General features: G+C 40.7%; 1 protein-coding gene across 1 annotated transcript; it reads left to right on the top strand.

The window, feature by feature from the left end:
* Positions 1-12,798: 12,798 nt before the first annotated feature.
* On the top strand, positions 12,799-13,850 carry LOC126614567 (late embryogenesis abundant protein 2-like). The gene is made up of 2 exons (XM_050282220.1): positions 12,799-12,921; positions 13,221-13,850. Exons 1-2 carry the CDS (start codon positions 12,868-12,870, stop codon positions 13,605-13,607), a joined length of 441 nt encoding a protein of 146 aa, XP_050138177.1. The 5' UTR covers positions 12,799-12,867; the 3' UTR covers positions 13,608-13,850.
* Positions 13,851-14,072: the final 222 nt, after the last annotated feature.

The following is a 14,072-nucleotide window of genomic DNA, read 5'->3' as shown; positions in this document are numbered from 1 at the left end:
ATTCCTAAAGTTCCAATTTTTATTGAAAATTAGCAACCAGTGTCATTCTGTAAAAACGTCAGTATAAATGTTCCGAACCAATAATGCATTGGTATAAAAGTAAATTAAGACACATAATACTGTGTTATTTTTTAAACCACCTTATTGTAATGGATTCGGTATAAGTAAGTTCTTCGTTCATTTCTTTCTGTTGTTGCCCTTAACGGTGGCTCAGGCTCAGTGTGGCATGGGGAAGGTGACATTTCCCGGACAAGGATTGTCTGCCCTCCACTTCCGGTGCTCGTCTTCCTGTTTTGTGTGGTCACGGTTAAGCCACGTCAATATTTTATATTGTTTTTTTATAGATATAATAAGATAAAAATAAATAGTAATATAAAATATTAACGTGGCTTAATCGTGACCACACAAACAAAAGGCCACGAAAAAAGCACCGAAAGTAGAGGCAGACAATCCTTGTCCGACATTTCCCGCACGCAACGTTTTGAATATTTCAAACGAAACCCCAGTTTTTCTCCTGACAATCGGGCCGTTAAAAGTTGAAAAAAGTGGATTTCAAACAGCGGGGGTGCATGGGAGATGTGGTCATGGTTGTGGTTCTAGAAAGCCAAGGGAAACTGAGTCAACATGACCAATATCTGGTTTGGTATTGATGTAATTATGAAAAAAGATGGTATAAAAAAAGTTGGGAGTTTTTTTGTGTTTGGTAAATATTCAGTTTCAGTTTTTTTTCACAATTTTGGGTGAAAAAAAATCAAAAACAAGAAGCTGCAAAACCCAGCTTTGAAAAATCGGTTTTTTTTACATCTATTTTATATAAAAGTTTATCAAACACTATAATACTGCTTTTTTTTTTTTCAAATCAAAAGCATTTTTACAAAAAAGTTTACCAAACACTCTACAGCTTTATTTCACAGCCGCTTATTCTCACAGCACAGCAGAAGCAGTTTTTTTTTAAAGCACAGCAATACCAAACCAGCCCCAAATCACTGGATCCATACAGCTCCTATGAAGGAGAGACAGTCCTCGGTGGTTTCATGGGTTGTGGAATTCATGTGAACTTGAGCTTGTGGAATTATGAATGCCCGAATAAAAGACCATGTGGTCTTGAATTCCCGAATCCAATGTTTGATTTTGGTTTTCCATTTTTGTTATTTCTCTTACATTTAAGGCAATCAATGTGAGAGCAAATTTGATAGAAGAGAAATGTTAGGGACAGTGTTTGCTAGTGTGTGAATGATTTTCAGTCGTTAATGTAAGTACTATTAATTGATAGTCATTTTTACGAATGACTTATAATCGTTAGTTTAAGTTTCTAAAAAGCTGTTGCAAGTTGCAACTACAACTCTACTTAAAAAATTGTTGTTACTTCCGCCATTAAGGTATTAGATATTCATTATGCCTATGCTTGTATATAGTATAAGGAAATACGGTGAGTATACATGAAAAGGTTTTTTTTTAAGGTTAACAAGGATCACTGGTCCATCTAGACAATTTATGATTCGTTTGGAAGTGTTTTTAAAATGACTGAAAGCGTTTTTAAAGAAATATTTTTGTGTTCCATAAACACTTTGAAGTGCTTCCTGGAAGTATTTTAATTGTTTTTGCATGACTCACTTGTATTTTTGTTAATTATTGTTTTTAAAAATATTTTACTAAAAGTGTTTTCAGTCATTTTAAAAACTCTTCCAAATAAACTTTTAACATAATAATATGACTTGCATTGGTATAATTTAGTAAAGTAATTAATGCTTGACTTCCAATTTCTCGTAGGCTTGAGTGATTATTATCACAAACAAAATCATTTGGCCTTTATATTTTTTTAATAAATCATTTCTTGTCATCAATAAAATGTCATGATTTAGTGATCATCAAGAAGTTCCTTCACATTGAAAGCGATGTAAATCTTTGTCCTTGGATACCACATAAAACGCATCCCTGTAAAGTTGTTGTATTCCATGTCTGCCTCTGGTGTCACAATACCGGCAGGCGATCGACAACAACATTTGAAAAAGTCAAGAGGTGATTGAACAATGTAAATTTTTGAACTTTTATACACGTTTCGTTGTGCCAATGGTAGCTATATATGTAAAGATATAATATATACTATTTTATGTCTCCACTCCACGTTGGGGTTCCTAAGCCAATCCTGGAGGACCAGTTGGCAGCTAGGATTGAAGGCTATAGATTTCTATGTCATCGTGGTCTCCTGTGGGTCATAATTTACGAAGATAAGAAAACAGCATACAATAAGAAAGTTGATGTTGATGTTTTTTTTTTTTTTTTTTTTTGAAAGGAACACAAACAGAACAGGAAAGCCTACCAGGAGGCTAACACCACAGAGGCAAACAACAAGGAAAGCGATGAGAGGGGATCCAACACACAGACGCACCGGCAAGGAACGTCACCCCCGACACCACCAGAACTACATTAAGGAGGGCAGGGAAGACCATCCTTATTCAAAACAAAGACCAGAGAAGATGGGGGCCTGTCGATCCAGACCCGAGAATCCACCTCAGGAAAAACCCGCGACGCAAGGCAGTCAGCGGCACCATTGGCTGTTCTTGACACCCAAGACCAGCGACAGAACTGAAAAGCTACACTCACCAATTTTACTCTTGTCAGAACTGGATAAGCTTCCCAACTGCCATTATCACCAACTCCGGAAAGCCAATCAATGGACTCGCGAGAATCCGACTCCACAATAACCGAATGATAGCCCAAAGAAGACCCCAAATCACAACCACGCAGCAGCGCATTTGCTTCTGCCACAGCAACAGAAGAAGCCGACAAGGCATATCTCGCTGCAGCCTTAAACTGACCAAAAGCATCTCGGATGACCACACCAGCAAAGCCCGAATGAGACGAACGGGACCAGCTAGCATCAACATTTATTTTATAGAAAGGAGAAGGAGGAGGAATCCAATGAGAGACTAGAACATTACGGGCAGAGGCCCTGGTAGCACCCATTCCCGACCACCCCATGGCTTCCCAGTAGGACCTGAAAGCAGAGGACAGCCCCGACAAGACCAGAAAAGGATTAATAGGCACCTGATTAAATACAAACTCGCATCTTGTTCGCCAGATAAACCACATTGTAAACGCAACATAGGCGCTGACCCATTTCCTTTCCGCCGAGCAACCCGGTAAACGAACAACGACCTCCAGCAACCAATCCGACCAAGAAGAAATACTCTCGCCATCAATCCTATAATTTAGGGCGCCACCAAACCAGATGACATTCACCCAATGACACTGAAGAAAAAGGTGTTCAATTGTTTCCTCATGACCCTTGCAGATTGGGCAAATGGGGGTAAGGGAAACCCTCATCCGAAACAAATTATATCTAGTAGCAAGACCGCGATGCAGAGACAGCCACACGAAAAGACGAATCTTAGCAGGAGCAGCCAGATTCCAAACCATCTTCCACAGCTTAATAGGAATATTACGAGTCCTGGGCAGTCTATGATCCCGAGAAGCAAAGGATCCCATTTGCAACCAGCGATATCCCGACTTAACCGAGTACTTGCCATTCTTGCTAGCTTCCCAAACTAACCGATCCTTACACCTGAAATCACCGAGAGGCAGACCCTTAATCGCAACTTGGGCCTCATCAGAAATAAACGGCACCAAAAAATCAATATCTCATTCCATCGACTCATGGCAAATCAGAGAAGAAACACGCAGATTGGGAGAGACAGCTACACCTCCGAGCACCTGCGGATGACCCGAAGGCAAAGAAGGGAGTCAGCGGTCCACCCACACCCGAACATCACTCCCTCCCATAATTTGCCAATGAGAGCCCTGCCGAATAACTTCCCTACCCACCAAAAGACTAGTCCACACCCAAGAGGCGCGTCCTCCTTTCACAGCATCCCAAAAGGAACAATGCGGGAAATAGCGGGCTTTCATAACACGGGCCCAAAGAGAAGACGGATCAGAAAGTAACCTCCAACATTGCTTCGCTAGGAGAGCATCATTGAAATCAGAGAAGCTTCGGAAACCCAACCCGCCCATGTCTTTAGGGAGGCCAAGAACCTCTTTCGAGACCCAATGAGTTTTCCGCTTAGCACCCTGACTCCCCCACCAAAAATCAGAAACTAACGAATCGAAATCATGACACACCGAGGCAGGGAACTTAAAAATATGCATGGGATAGGCAGGAATAGCCTGCACCACAGCCTTAACTAAAACTTCACGCCCCCCAGTGGACAAAAGTTTATGCTTCAAACTCTGAACCTTAGCCATAATTTTTTCCTTAATATACGCCAACCCCCTTTTCTTCGATCGTCCCCAAATAGCAGGGACACCCAGATAAGCTCCAGGATCAAGCACAACCTGAACACGAAGAATATTGGCCAACTCAGCAGAGACCCGCTTAGGAATATTCGCACCAAAATAAACACTTGATTTTTGAAAGTTGACTAGTTGACCCGAAGCATCACAATACAACTTAATCAAATCCACTAAATTCCGACAATTTTTGCCATCAGCCTTAAGAAACAGCAAAGTGTCGTCAGCAAAGAAAATATGAGAAATTATAGGCCCAGAAGCACCCAACTGCACGCCATCCAGCAGCTTATCGTGCACAGCTTTCTGAATTAAACAGGAAAAAACCTCCCCCACCAACAGAAAGAGAAACGGAGAGAGAGGATCCCCCTGCCGGAGCCCACGAGATGGAGCAAAACGTTTTCCAGGCTGGCCATTTAGAAGGATGGCAAATTGAACAGAGGAAACACAACCCATAATTAATTGCCTCCACCTGATACAAAAACCCATTTTTCCCATAGTAGCATCAAGAAAATCCCATTCGACCCGATCGTAAGCCTTCTGCATATCAATCTTAAGGCCCAACTCATATTTAGTTTTAGCTTTACGCCCCTTCAAAAAATGAAACATTTCATGGGCGATGCCAATATTATCGTGAATCTGCCGCCCCTCCACAAAGGCATTTTGAGACGAAGAAATAATGTTCGGCAGAACCGCCTTCAAACGATTGGCCAACACCTTAGACAGAACCTTATAAGAATAATTACACAGACTGATCGGTCGAAACTGCGAAACCTGTTCCGGTTTAGGCACCTTGGGGATAAGGACCACATGAGTAGCATTTAAATACTTAGGCCCAATCTCCTCATGCATCAAAGCACGAATCAAGGAATTAACATCAGTTTTCAAATCTTCCCAGAAAGACTGGTAAAAAATCCCTTGAAAACCGTCTGGGCCAGGAGCCTTAAGCCTTCCCATATTCATCACAGCAACCTTAATCTCATCATCAGACACCGGCGCAATCAGGTCCCTATTCATCTCCTCAGTAATCCCAGTCGGAACGCAATCTAACAAGGCACCCCAGTTCCTGTATCCCTCAGATTTAAATAAATTCTGAAAATGGTCCTCCACCATCTGACGAACCCGACTAGGGTGCTCAACCCACTGCCCATCCTCATCCTTAAGCTTCAATATCATGTTTCTGCGCCGTCTTTGTAAAGTAGACTGATGGAAGAACTTGGTATTTAAGTCCCCTTCACGCAACCATTTAACGCGGGATCTTTGATGCCAAAAGCTGGCCTCCTGAGCTTGAAGATCAGCTATGAGCTTCTGCGTCTCATGAATGGCCTACAAATTAGGTCCCCACTGCTTTTGAAGCTCCACAAGGCGCACAGTAAGCTCCTCAATTTGCTGTCCCCGATGTTTGAATTTGTTCCGGCTCCACCTGGTAAGGTAGAACTGACAGGCATTAAGTTTCTGAACCCATTGCCCCTGCATCGGTCCGACACCTTGCCTGGCCTAACACTCCTCCACAATCTTCTTGCACTCCTCCTCCTGAGCCCAAAACGCCATAAACCTGAATAGCTTACCTCCCAGAGGCCTACCCAAAACAGACTGAATAACAATTGGGCAATGATCAGAACTAAGAACAGGACCATGCTCAGCAAAAGTGGAAGGCCAAACCTCCTGCCACGGCCCATTAATTAATCCCCGATCTAATCTTTCTTCCACCCACTCCCCACGCCGACAACCCCTCCAAGTATAGGCTGGGCCTTGAAAATCAAGATCCAGTAACTCCGCCCTATTCAGGAAATCAGCCAAAAATCGAGGTCTTTTATAGGTACCTTCCACCCCCCCGGATTTTTCATGATCCCAAAGGAATTCGTTAAAATCACCCCCACACAACCAAGGAATGTCAGAAGGAGAGAAATGTGAATACATCCAATCCCAAAAACTAGTTTTTTCCCCTCTGTACGGCGTACCGTAAATACCAGTAACACGCACCCAACTATGCTCACCCTCAACTCGAGCTATAGCATCAATCACATGCCTAGAGGAATAAACAATTTGCACTTCCAAAAACTCCTCCCACCATAAGCTTAAACCACCAGCTTTCCCAAGGGGCTCAACATTAAACCCATTTGCATACTTTAACCGCCTTCTTAAATTATTGATTCTATGATTTTTCATTTTAGTTTCAGAAAGAAAAATCATAGAGGGTCGATGTTTTCGAATGAGCCCATTAAGAGCTCGAACTGCCGTGTCCGACCCTAGACCACGGCAATTCCAGAAAATATAACTCATGGCGACCTTGCGGCTGTTGAGGGCCAGCCGCCTCCACCCCGAGCCTAAATGCTCGATTCCGATTGCTTGTCCTATTCTTGATCCCCTACACAGCCTTCCTTCAGCTCTATCCCCAAACATTGACTGCCACTTGAACCCTCCATAGTCTCACCCTCCTTATAGACGGCCCGTTCAATCAGTATGCAGCGTTCGGGTAAATTCTAACCCATCCAATTCTCTGCCATCACTGTAGAAGGGTTGCACAAAAACTCAATCCCTCTCGCTTTCTTAAGAGGGTTGTGAAGATAGTCCCATCTTTGGAACCTTCCCCTTTTCAAACCACTGCTCTCGATGTAAGCGGGATCCATAATCGCCCATGTCCTCAAAACCTTCCCGGATGGTGAAAAATCCCACATGTTGACCCCCCGAGGAATTCCAATTTCTTCACCAGCAAGCGAACTAACAGTCGATACCTCATGCACCGTTTGATTGTCGTCATTTAAAACAGCATTCGCACTTGTATTACTAGAGACATGTCCCCGCTCACGTCTCCTCCATCTCGATGTAAGCCGCTTCTGTGGTTCTGCCACAACTTCACTAGTCGGGGACCCCACCCTTGTCAACTGCTGGCTAAGACCTTGTTCTGGTCTAGGACCGGTGGGCAAAGTAGAGGCCCGAGCTATTCCAGCTTATCTGCGCTCCCCTACTCCCACCACAAGAGATCTCGATGGGACCGTTTCCTCTCTTATAGGTGGCGCTTTAGTCCATTCTCCATACCCCACAGTCCCTGAAGAAGCAGCATCAAAGGTGCAGTCCGTATTTATATGATCAAGACGCCCACACCTATAACAGAAATCTTGGAGTCTTTCGTAATGAAACTCCACCCACGTGTCCCGATTGGACCCCCTCCTGAGCCAACATCCAAGACACAAAGGGTTGACAGTGTTAACAAGAATGCGCACCTGCAAAAAGCCTCGAGCTTTAGCCGTATCCTCCAGTTCTAACACCTCGCCTGCGGCTTGCGTTAATTTCTTGACGTTCGCCAACGTACTCAGCTCAAGTGGCACACCTCTAATTTGAATCCAGAATGGAACCAACTCCATGACAATTTCTTCCAACGCCAGATGCGGAAGCCACTTCATCACCGACAAGTGCTTCTTTATGATTCCCCATGGAACCTGGTTAAGAATCCTTTTTGCCATATGGTCGTCCGCGACTGTGATAACATAAACATTTGCTTTCACCCACTTAACCTCTACCACCCCAAATTCCTTCCAAGCCGATCTAAGAATATTCCTAACTCCCCACTTATTGAGGAGTTTTTTCGTAAGAACCTTCCCCACAAGCTTAACGCCTTGTTCCATTTCAGACAAATCCAGAGCTTCTTCAAGCTGAATCACAAGATCTGGAATCCCACTACTCGTCATTCCGTCCCCCAGGAAAAGCAAAACCAACCACTGTATCCCACAAGAATGAAATAACTCAGAGAAAGCCCACCGCCTCAATAAACAATTCCAGAAGGTACCACGCAAGAGCTGATAACCAACCGTTGAAATGACCAGAAAGTCGAAAGGAGTCAAATACCTATACCAGTGAGTTAACTCAACCCAATCGCTGCACCCTTGGTAATCCTTACTCTGAAAAGTGAAAGTGATAAATCGCTTCACCCACCTTAACTGCATCCATTTAATGCCCATGCGGGAGGAGAACCTACCAATATTCAATAAGCCGAGTCTCACTCTGAGCCAAACAAACATCCCTAAACTCCATTGAGAGAATTTCAGAACAAGAGCAGTCCTGATGAGGACAGAGAAAAAAACCCCCAAATTCATCAGCAAAAAATGGACCCCCCAACCAGCGCGGAAGGGAGGAATCAAGCTTACCACCTACCAGAGACTGCAATTAAAAGCAGCAGCAGAAAAAACCCCTCTGACAGAAGTAAATAACCGGGCCAGAGAACTGCTCCACCTAACAACCACCAAAACCCTCCCCCAAGACAACAACGAAAATTGACCCCCCCCCCCAAACAATGCGGAAGGGAGAAAACGATCTTACCCACCTACCAGAGATTTCAATTTAAAGCCGCAGCAGAGAAAAAAGCCCCCCCTGTCAGAAACAAAGAACCGGGCCAGAGAAAAGCTTCACCACACACCCACCAAAACCTTCCCCCAAGACAACGAATCAGAAACCAAACCACAAAACCAAGCGCAACCAAACGAAACCACCTACCTGAGATTCCAAGATAAAACAGCAGCAGCAAAACACCCACGAGAACAGACGACGAGGACACGCACCATGGCGAAAGCTCACAGAGGAGGAAGGACTCTCACGCCGCCCGGAGAGAAAAAAGCTACACATGCATGCATTGTTTATACTTTATACATTAAAGTTGATGTTGATGTTCTATAAAAAAAAATCAATTGAAAATGTAAAGAGTAACTTAATTTACTTATAAGTCTATATAAGTTCTCTCCTCTTATTAATGTATAATTTATTATCAACAAATCCTTTTATGTGTGGCAAATATTCAATTTTAACATGTGGACAATACAAATGGGGTGTCGTAGAGCTCATGTGGTATTTGGACTTCACATAGGGGATAATCTGCTCTGATACCATAAATAAAATTGAGGTTCCAACATAAAATCAATTGGCAGTATGGAAACTAATTCAACTTACTTATAAGTTCATACAAAATCCATTTTCTCATCGATAACATATATCAGTTAAATCAATGTTTAAGATGTGTCACTAGCTAGAAGATATGTTTAGCCTAGGGAGGTGTTATTAGCACTCCAAATATCTCATTCTACACTTCTCACAAGTGTATTTTTTTTTTCTAACTATAGAAAATTTGAAATGTCAAATGAGATTTGTAGAGTTTTAATAACAATTCCTTTATCTTAATATAATTAAAATTGGACTATTTCATGCCACGTTCCTGGAACAAAAGCCGCCGCCGGCCAACCGATTGATGTGCTTGCCACGTTTGCTCCTTCATGTTGTAATTTGGTTGTTTTGGGCGGAAGATGGATCGTAGTAGCCATCACTAATCCTTACTGGTAATGGATCGAAGTCAATGTTTCTTAATATATGAATGAATAATGTTTTCATGAATTCAAAATAATTGAAATTGTCTTTCTAATTTCAGTGGCGAAACATTTGTCCCCGCATCGATGACAAAAGTTCTAATCTTTTTCTATTTAGGGTCGAACTTATTGCATATGGTAGTTTGCTTGTGGTTTCACAGGGTTCTGGTTTTTTCATGATTTCATCTCCATCTCTAGCATCTCTAGGAATATATATATATATGAATGGCATCTCAACTAGCTTAAATAATTGTCATTTGGTACTATACGATTACAATATAGTAATATTCCTCTTTAATATCTCGAAAATGGCGAGTTTGCAATCAATTTGTTCCTCCACCCCATTAATGTAAGTATTAAAAGAATGACTTAAATAATGAGTTGTTATAATGTTTTGGCGTTGTTATAAGGAAGTGAGATTTTACGGTGACCAAAGCATTAAGCAAGGGAGCCACCAATTGCCTAAACACCCCAAACGTATGCTCTTTATGGCCTTTGGGCTTGGATTTCAATCTTTGTCTATGATATGGTGCATGCCCCAAATTTTACAGTGGTCTAGAAGGCTAATTAGAAATGAATATGACTCTCTCTTCTCCTATTATCATTTCTTTCCCTCCCGAAAAAGATGATCGGGTTTTGATGCACTTTTAAAGTAACCGGAACTGATGGGGATACTTTAAACAGCTGTCATTTAATTTGTGTACTGATGGATAAACAAAATGGAATGAAGAGGCTACTCTAATTAATCTATTAAGTTAAATTAGATCGCAAACAAGATTTTGGCTTTGAAATCATGCTCACTCTTTGCCCTCTTTTAAAGCATTCATCAATAATTTGTTCTTTTCAAGGTCTCCTATGGTACCAGTTACCCGAAGCTCATCTTGAAGCACATATGGCAGGATTCGTCATCTTGGCAGGAATTCCTTTAAAATAAGGTGTCTATATATGCTCACATATATGTGTTTTAGAGACTAATTAACGCAGGGTACAAGAAAAAAAAAATTGAACTTCTCTACCGAAAACCCTAGTTGATTTTTCGGACTTACGAACTAGGTCCCTCAGATCACAGGAACATATATATAACAATACTTCAGAAGAAATTACACAACAAAAGAAGACCATATATTACAGAGTTACATGTGGAATATTACAGCAGCTTATGTGTAACATTAAAGAATAAACTGAATATTATCATCAATATATTGTATAACATTATATATATGCTTCTAAAAGAATTAATGATATATAGGACATGAATCATCTATAAATAGAAGAATTTTTCCTGCTGGGATCATGTACGTGGTGAAGGCTAATCAGCAGCAGTGCTGCTGGTTGGCAAGTCGGAGATGACAGCCAGAATCCGGTTAATGCTAGCAGAACGAATGGGCCGAAAGCTGTTGAGTGACCTCAATTTGTTCTTGGAGAAGAGGCTGGATGAACTTGAAAGGATCAGATAAACCAAAGCTTGAACTAGCACAAACATAGCAACCTTCATCAATGTATTATTTACCATCGCCAAGGAAGTGATCTCAACATCCATTGTTTTCCTTTTAATTTCCTTTCTAAGTGAAGTAGTTGCGGAAAAGTTTGAGAGAAGGCTTGCAATGAATACAATTTGCTCAATTATCTGCTATGTATAGGAGGAGAAAAAGGAAGAGAGCAGCAGCCATGACGCCGCTTCCTAAAGACTTTTTTAGGCCAATCAGCAGAAAGGTTGTTACTTGACCACACATGCTTAATTATACGTAATTATATAATAAATTAGCCAGTGGCATAGACTCTGCACAGGACTTTCAAAGGCCTCACTTCTTTCTTCTCTCTCTTTCTTCGCATAAATTATTCTATGTGATATTTGCACTGTTACTCACTATTACTAATCCCACTCTTCATAAAATGCATGTATTTATTTATTAATGTTACATTTCAAACTTGAAATATTAATTATATAATCATTTTATATTATAACATCTGAATCAATAATACTATGTTACAGTGTAACTATATCACACTAATTTTTCTTGAAAATAATTAAAGAATTGGTTTTTTTTTAATCTTATAAATGCCACTATTATATGTGTCTAGAAAGATAATGAGGACTAGGGTTTTGGAAGTTCATGAGTTGGTGGCTTAGCTACTTTATTAAACAACTAAAGGTGGAAAACCAAAAACGTCATCATACATAAGATAAATATGAACCCAAATTTGTTGAATTGCGGAGGCTGATGTGGCCCTGACAATATATGCATATCACTTTGATCATGATTTGTAACGTACAAATATGCTTCTAGATTAGAAAAAGAAGCAACAGTTTTCTTCTACACATGTGTTTGCTTTACAACCAATCTACTGTGGCTTATACCAAAAGAAAGACATTGTTCTCGTTGCAGAAATTATAACTAAAAATTCCAATAAGAAACCAAATTAGTGACGAAAATGTAAAAAAAATTGCAACGAAGGTGTATAATATAGCTGCATATTTGTTGGAGAAGTGCCCTTACCAAAAATTAAAGTGGTTGATTTATAAGTGTATAGTAGTCCACCCATTTAATCGTATTTAAAAGAAGATAATCAACCACATGATCATGGTGAGTTTTACAAAAATGTGACCATGGCAAATTGCCTAAAACTTAAAAGATGGGATCGAAAAGACCAACTGTGTAATTTGAGAGCAATAGTTCAAATCTGGAGATATATAATGAGAAGTGTTATTCATACACCTCATTTTACATCTCATACATCCTTATTAATTTTTATCCATTAATCTTCTTTAATTTACACGATCCGATGGTTGGAACTTGAAAAAAGTGTTTAAAAGATAAAAATGAGTATATAAATAACACTATCCTATATAATTACAAAGATACAATACTACTGTACTGTACATGTTTTGATTGTACACAATATCTTGCTCCAAAGATTGAGTGCAGCCAATATATAACTTCCGAGTAAACAATCGTATATGTCTGAATGGGAATCAGCACGTGTCAACATGGTGTAGGCGCTAAGTTATGAGTCATCGATATTAGTATTACAGTGCTGTCAATGGTTGTCTTAGAGCAAGGCACGTGTTGCCTACTGTCTGCACGTAAGACACATGTCAATCACGTTGCAAACTTGAAAAGGTATATAGCAGGCATTAATCTTTCTCAGCATCACAAACTTAGAAAGAAGAGCAGTCTTACAGTTATAACTCAAAGAATTTACGTATCGCTCAGTGTCGAAAGTAAAAATGGCGTCTCACAGACAGACCTACCGAGCTGGTGAAGCCAAGGGCCAAGCTCAGGTATACATTGACATGATAGTATAGCTACATTTGATAACATATATTGATATTGGTTACTCTCGGTCTAGCTTTTAGCACATCGAATTTGAGTATTTGAAGTTCTGTAGGCAGTGGCAGAAACTAAATTAGGAAGAGTAGGAATGTTAAACTGTCACACTTTAGGTTATCTTGTTTATGTTGTAAAATTGTTGGATATGTCATTTCAATCTAATTTATATCGTTGTCGTCTAAACAGATTGACATCTTATCATTACATTTTGAATAATGTTGATGCACTTCCGTTCGTTTTTTACATCCAGGAAAAGACAAATCAGATGATGGACACAATTGGGCAGGAGGCCCAAGAAGTAAAGGACAAGACCCACGAGACAGCCCAGGCAGCCAAGGAGAGAGCAAAGGGTGCAACTCAAACAACTAGAGACAAGGGCCAAGAGAAGGGACAAGTTACAAAGGCAAAGGCACGGCAGAGCAAGGAGGCGACCGAGGAGAAGGCCTCGGAGGTAGGCCAGAAGGCCAAAGGCACCGCGGACGCTGGCAAGGAGAAGTCGGAGGGGTTCCTCCAGCAGACCGGAGAGAAAGTGAAGAACATGGCACAGACTACTACTGATGCTGTCAAGAATACGTTGGGCATGGCAAAGGACGACGAGGAAGAAGATGTTGTTTACTCTAGGAAGGAGAGGGACTAGTTTGATGTTGTCTTATGTTGGTTTACTGTCTGTTTCTTCAGTATGTGTTGTGTGTGTGTGTGTGTGTGTGTTTTAGCGTGTTTGTTATGTCGTTGTCAGGGCAAGTATTTGAAGTCCTGTGCTTCCCACTCTATGTGAGATGGGGATGGGGATGTTGTTGCACTTGGTTTTATAGTGTTGTAGGAATCAGATTGTAATTTTCAGTAACTTATGAAATGCAATCTGCCGAATAATTTCTGTTTACTCCACTATGCAGCTTCTCCATTTTATTCTGATTCGTTACTTTCGTCTGTTTTAAAAATATACAAGCCTCATTCATCTTAAACGGAAGCATAATAGATTTGTCTCTAGCTTAAAAAGGCGAAGATGATTACTAACTGGGAATTTTATTTTGACTCATTTATTCTTTTTTGATACTTAATTATCTTTTTTATCTTGAAAATTTGAATGTGCCTAACAAATGTC

This window comes from Malus sylvestris, chromosome 3 (assembly GCF_916048215.2).
Source record: "Malus sylvestris chromosome 3, drMalSylv7.2, whole genome shotgun sequence".
Lineage (NCBI taxonomy): Eukaryota > Viridiplantae > Streptophyta > Magnoliopsida > Rosales > Rosaceae > Malus > Malus sylvestris.
Note: the sequence above shows the minus strand (reverse complement) of the source record. Positions and strands in the feature narration are given on the sequence as shown.

Bases quoted from the DNA above. Each gene is read 5' to 3' on its own strand.
- LOC126614567 (XM_050282220.1), top strand. From the start codon at position 12,868: ATGGCGTCTCACAGACAGACCTACCGAGCTGGTGAAGCCAAGGGCCAA. The intron at 12,922-13,220 runs GTATACATTGAC...TTTTACATCCAG, and splicing joins AAGCCAAGGGCCAAGCTCAG to GAAAAGACAAATCAGATGAT.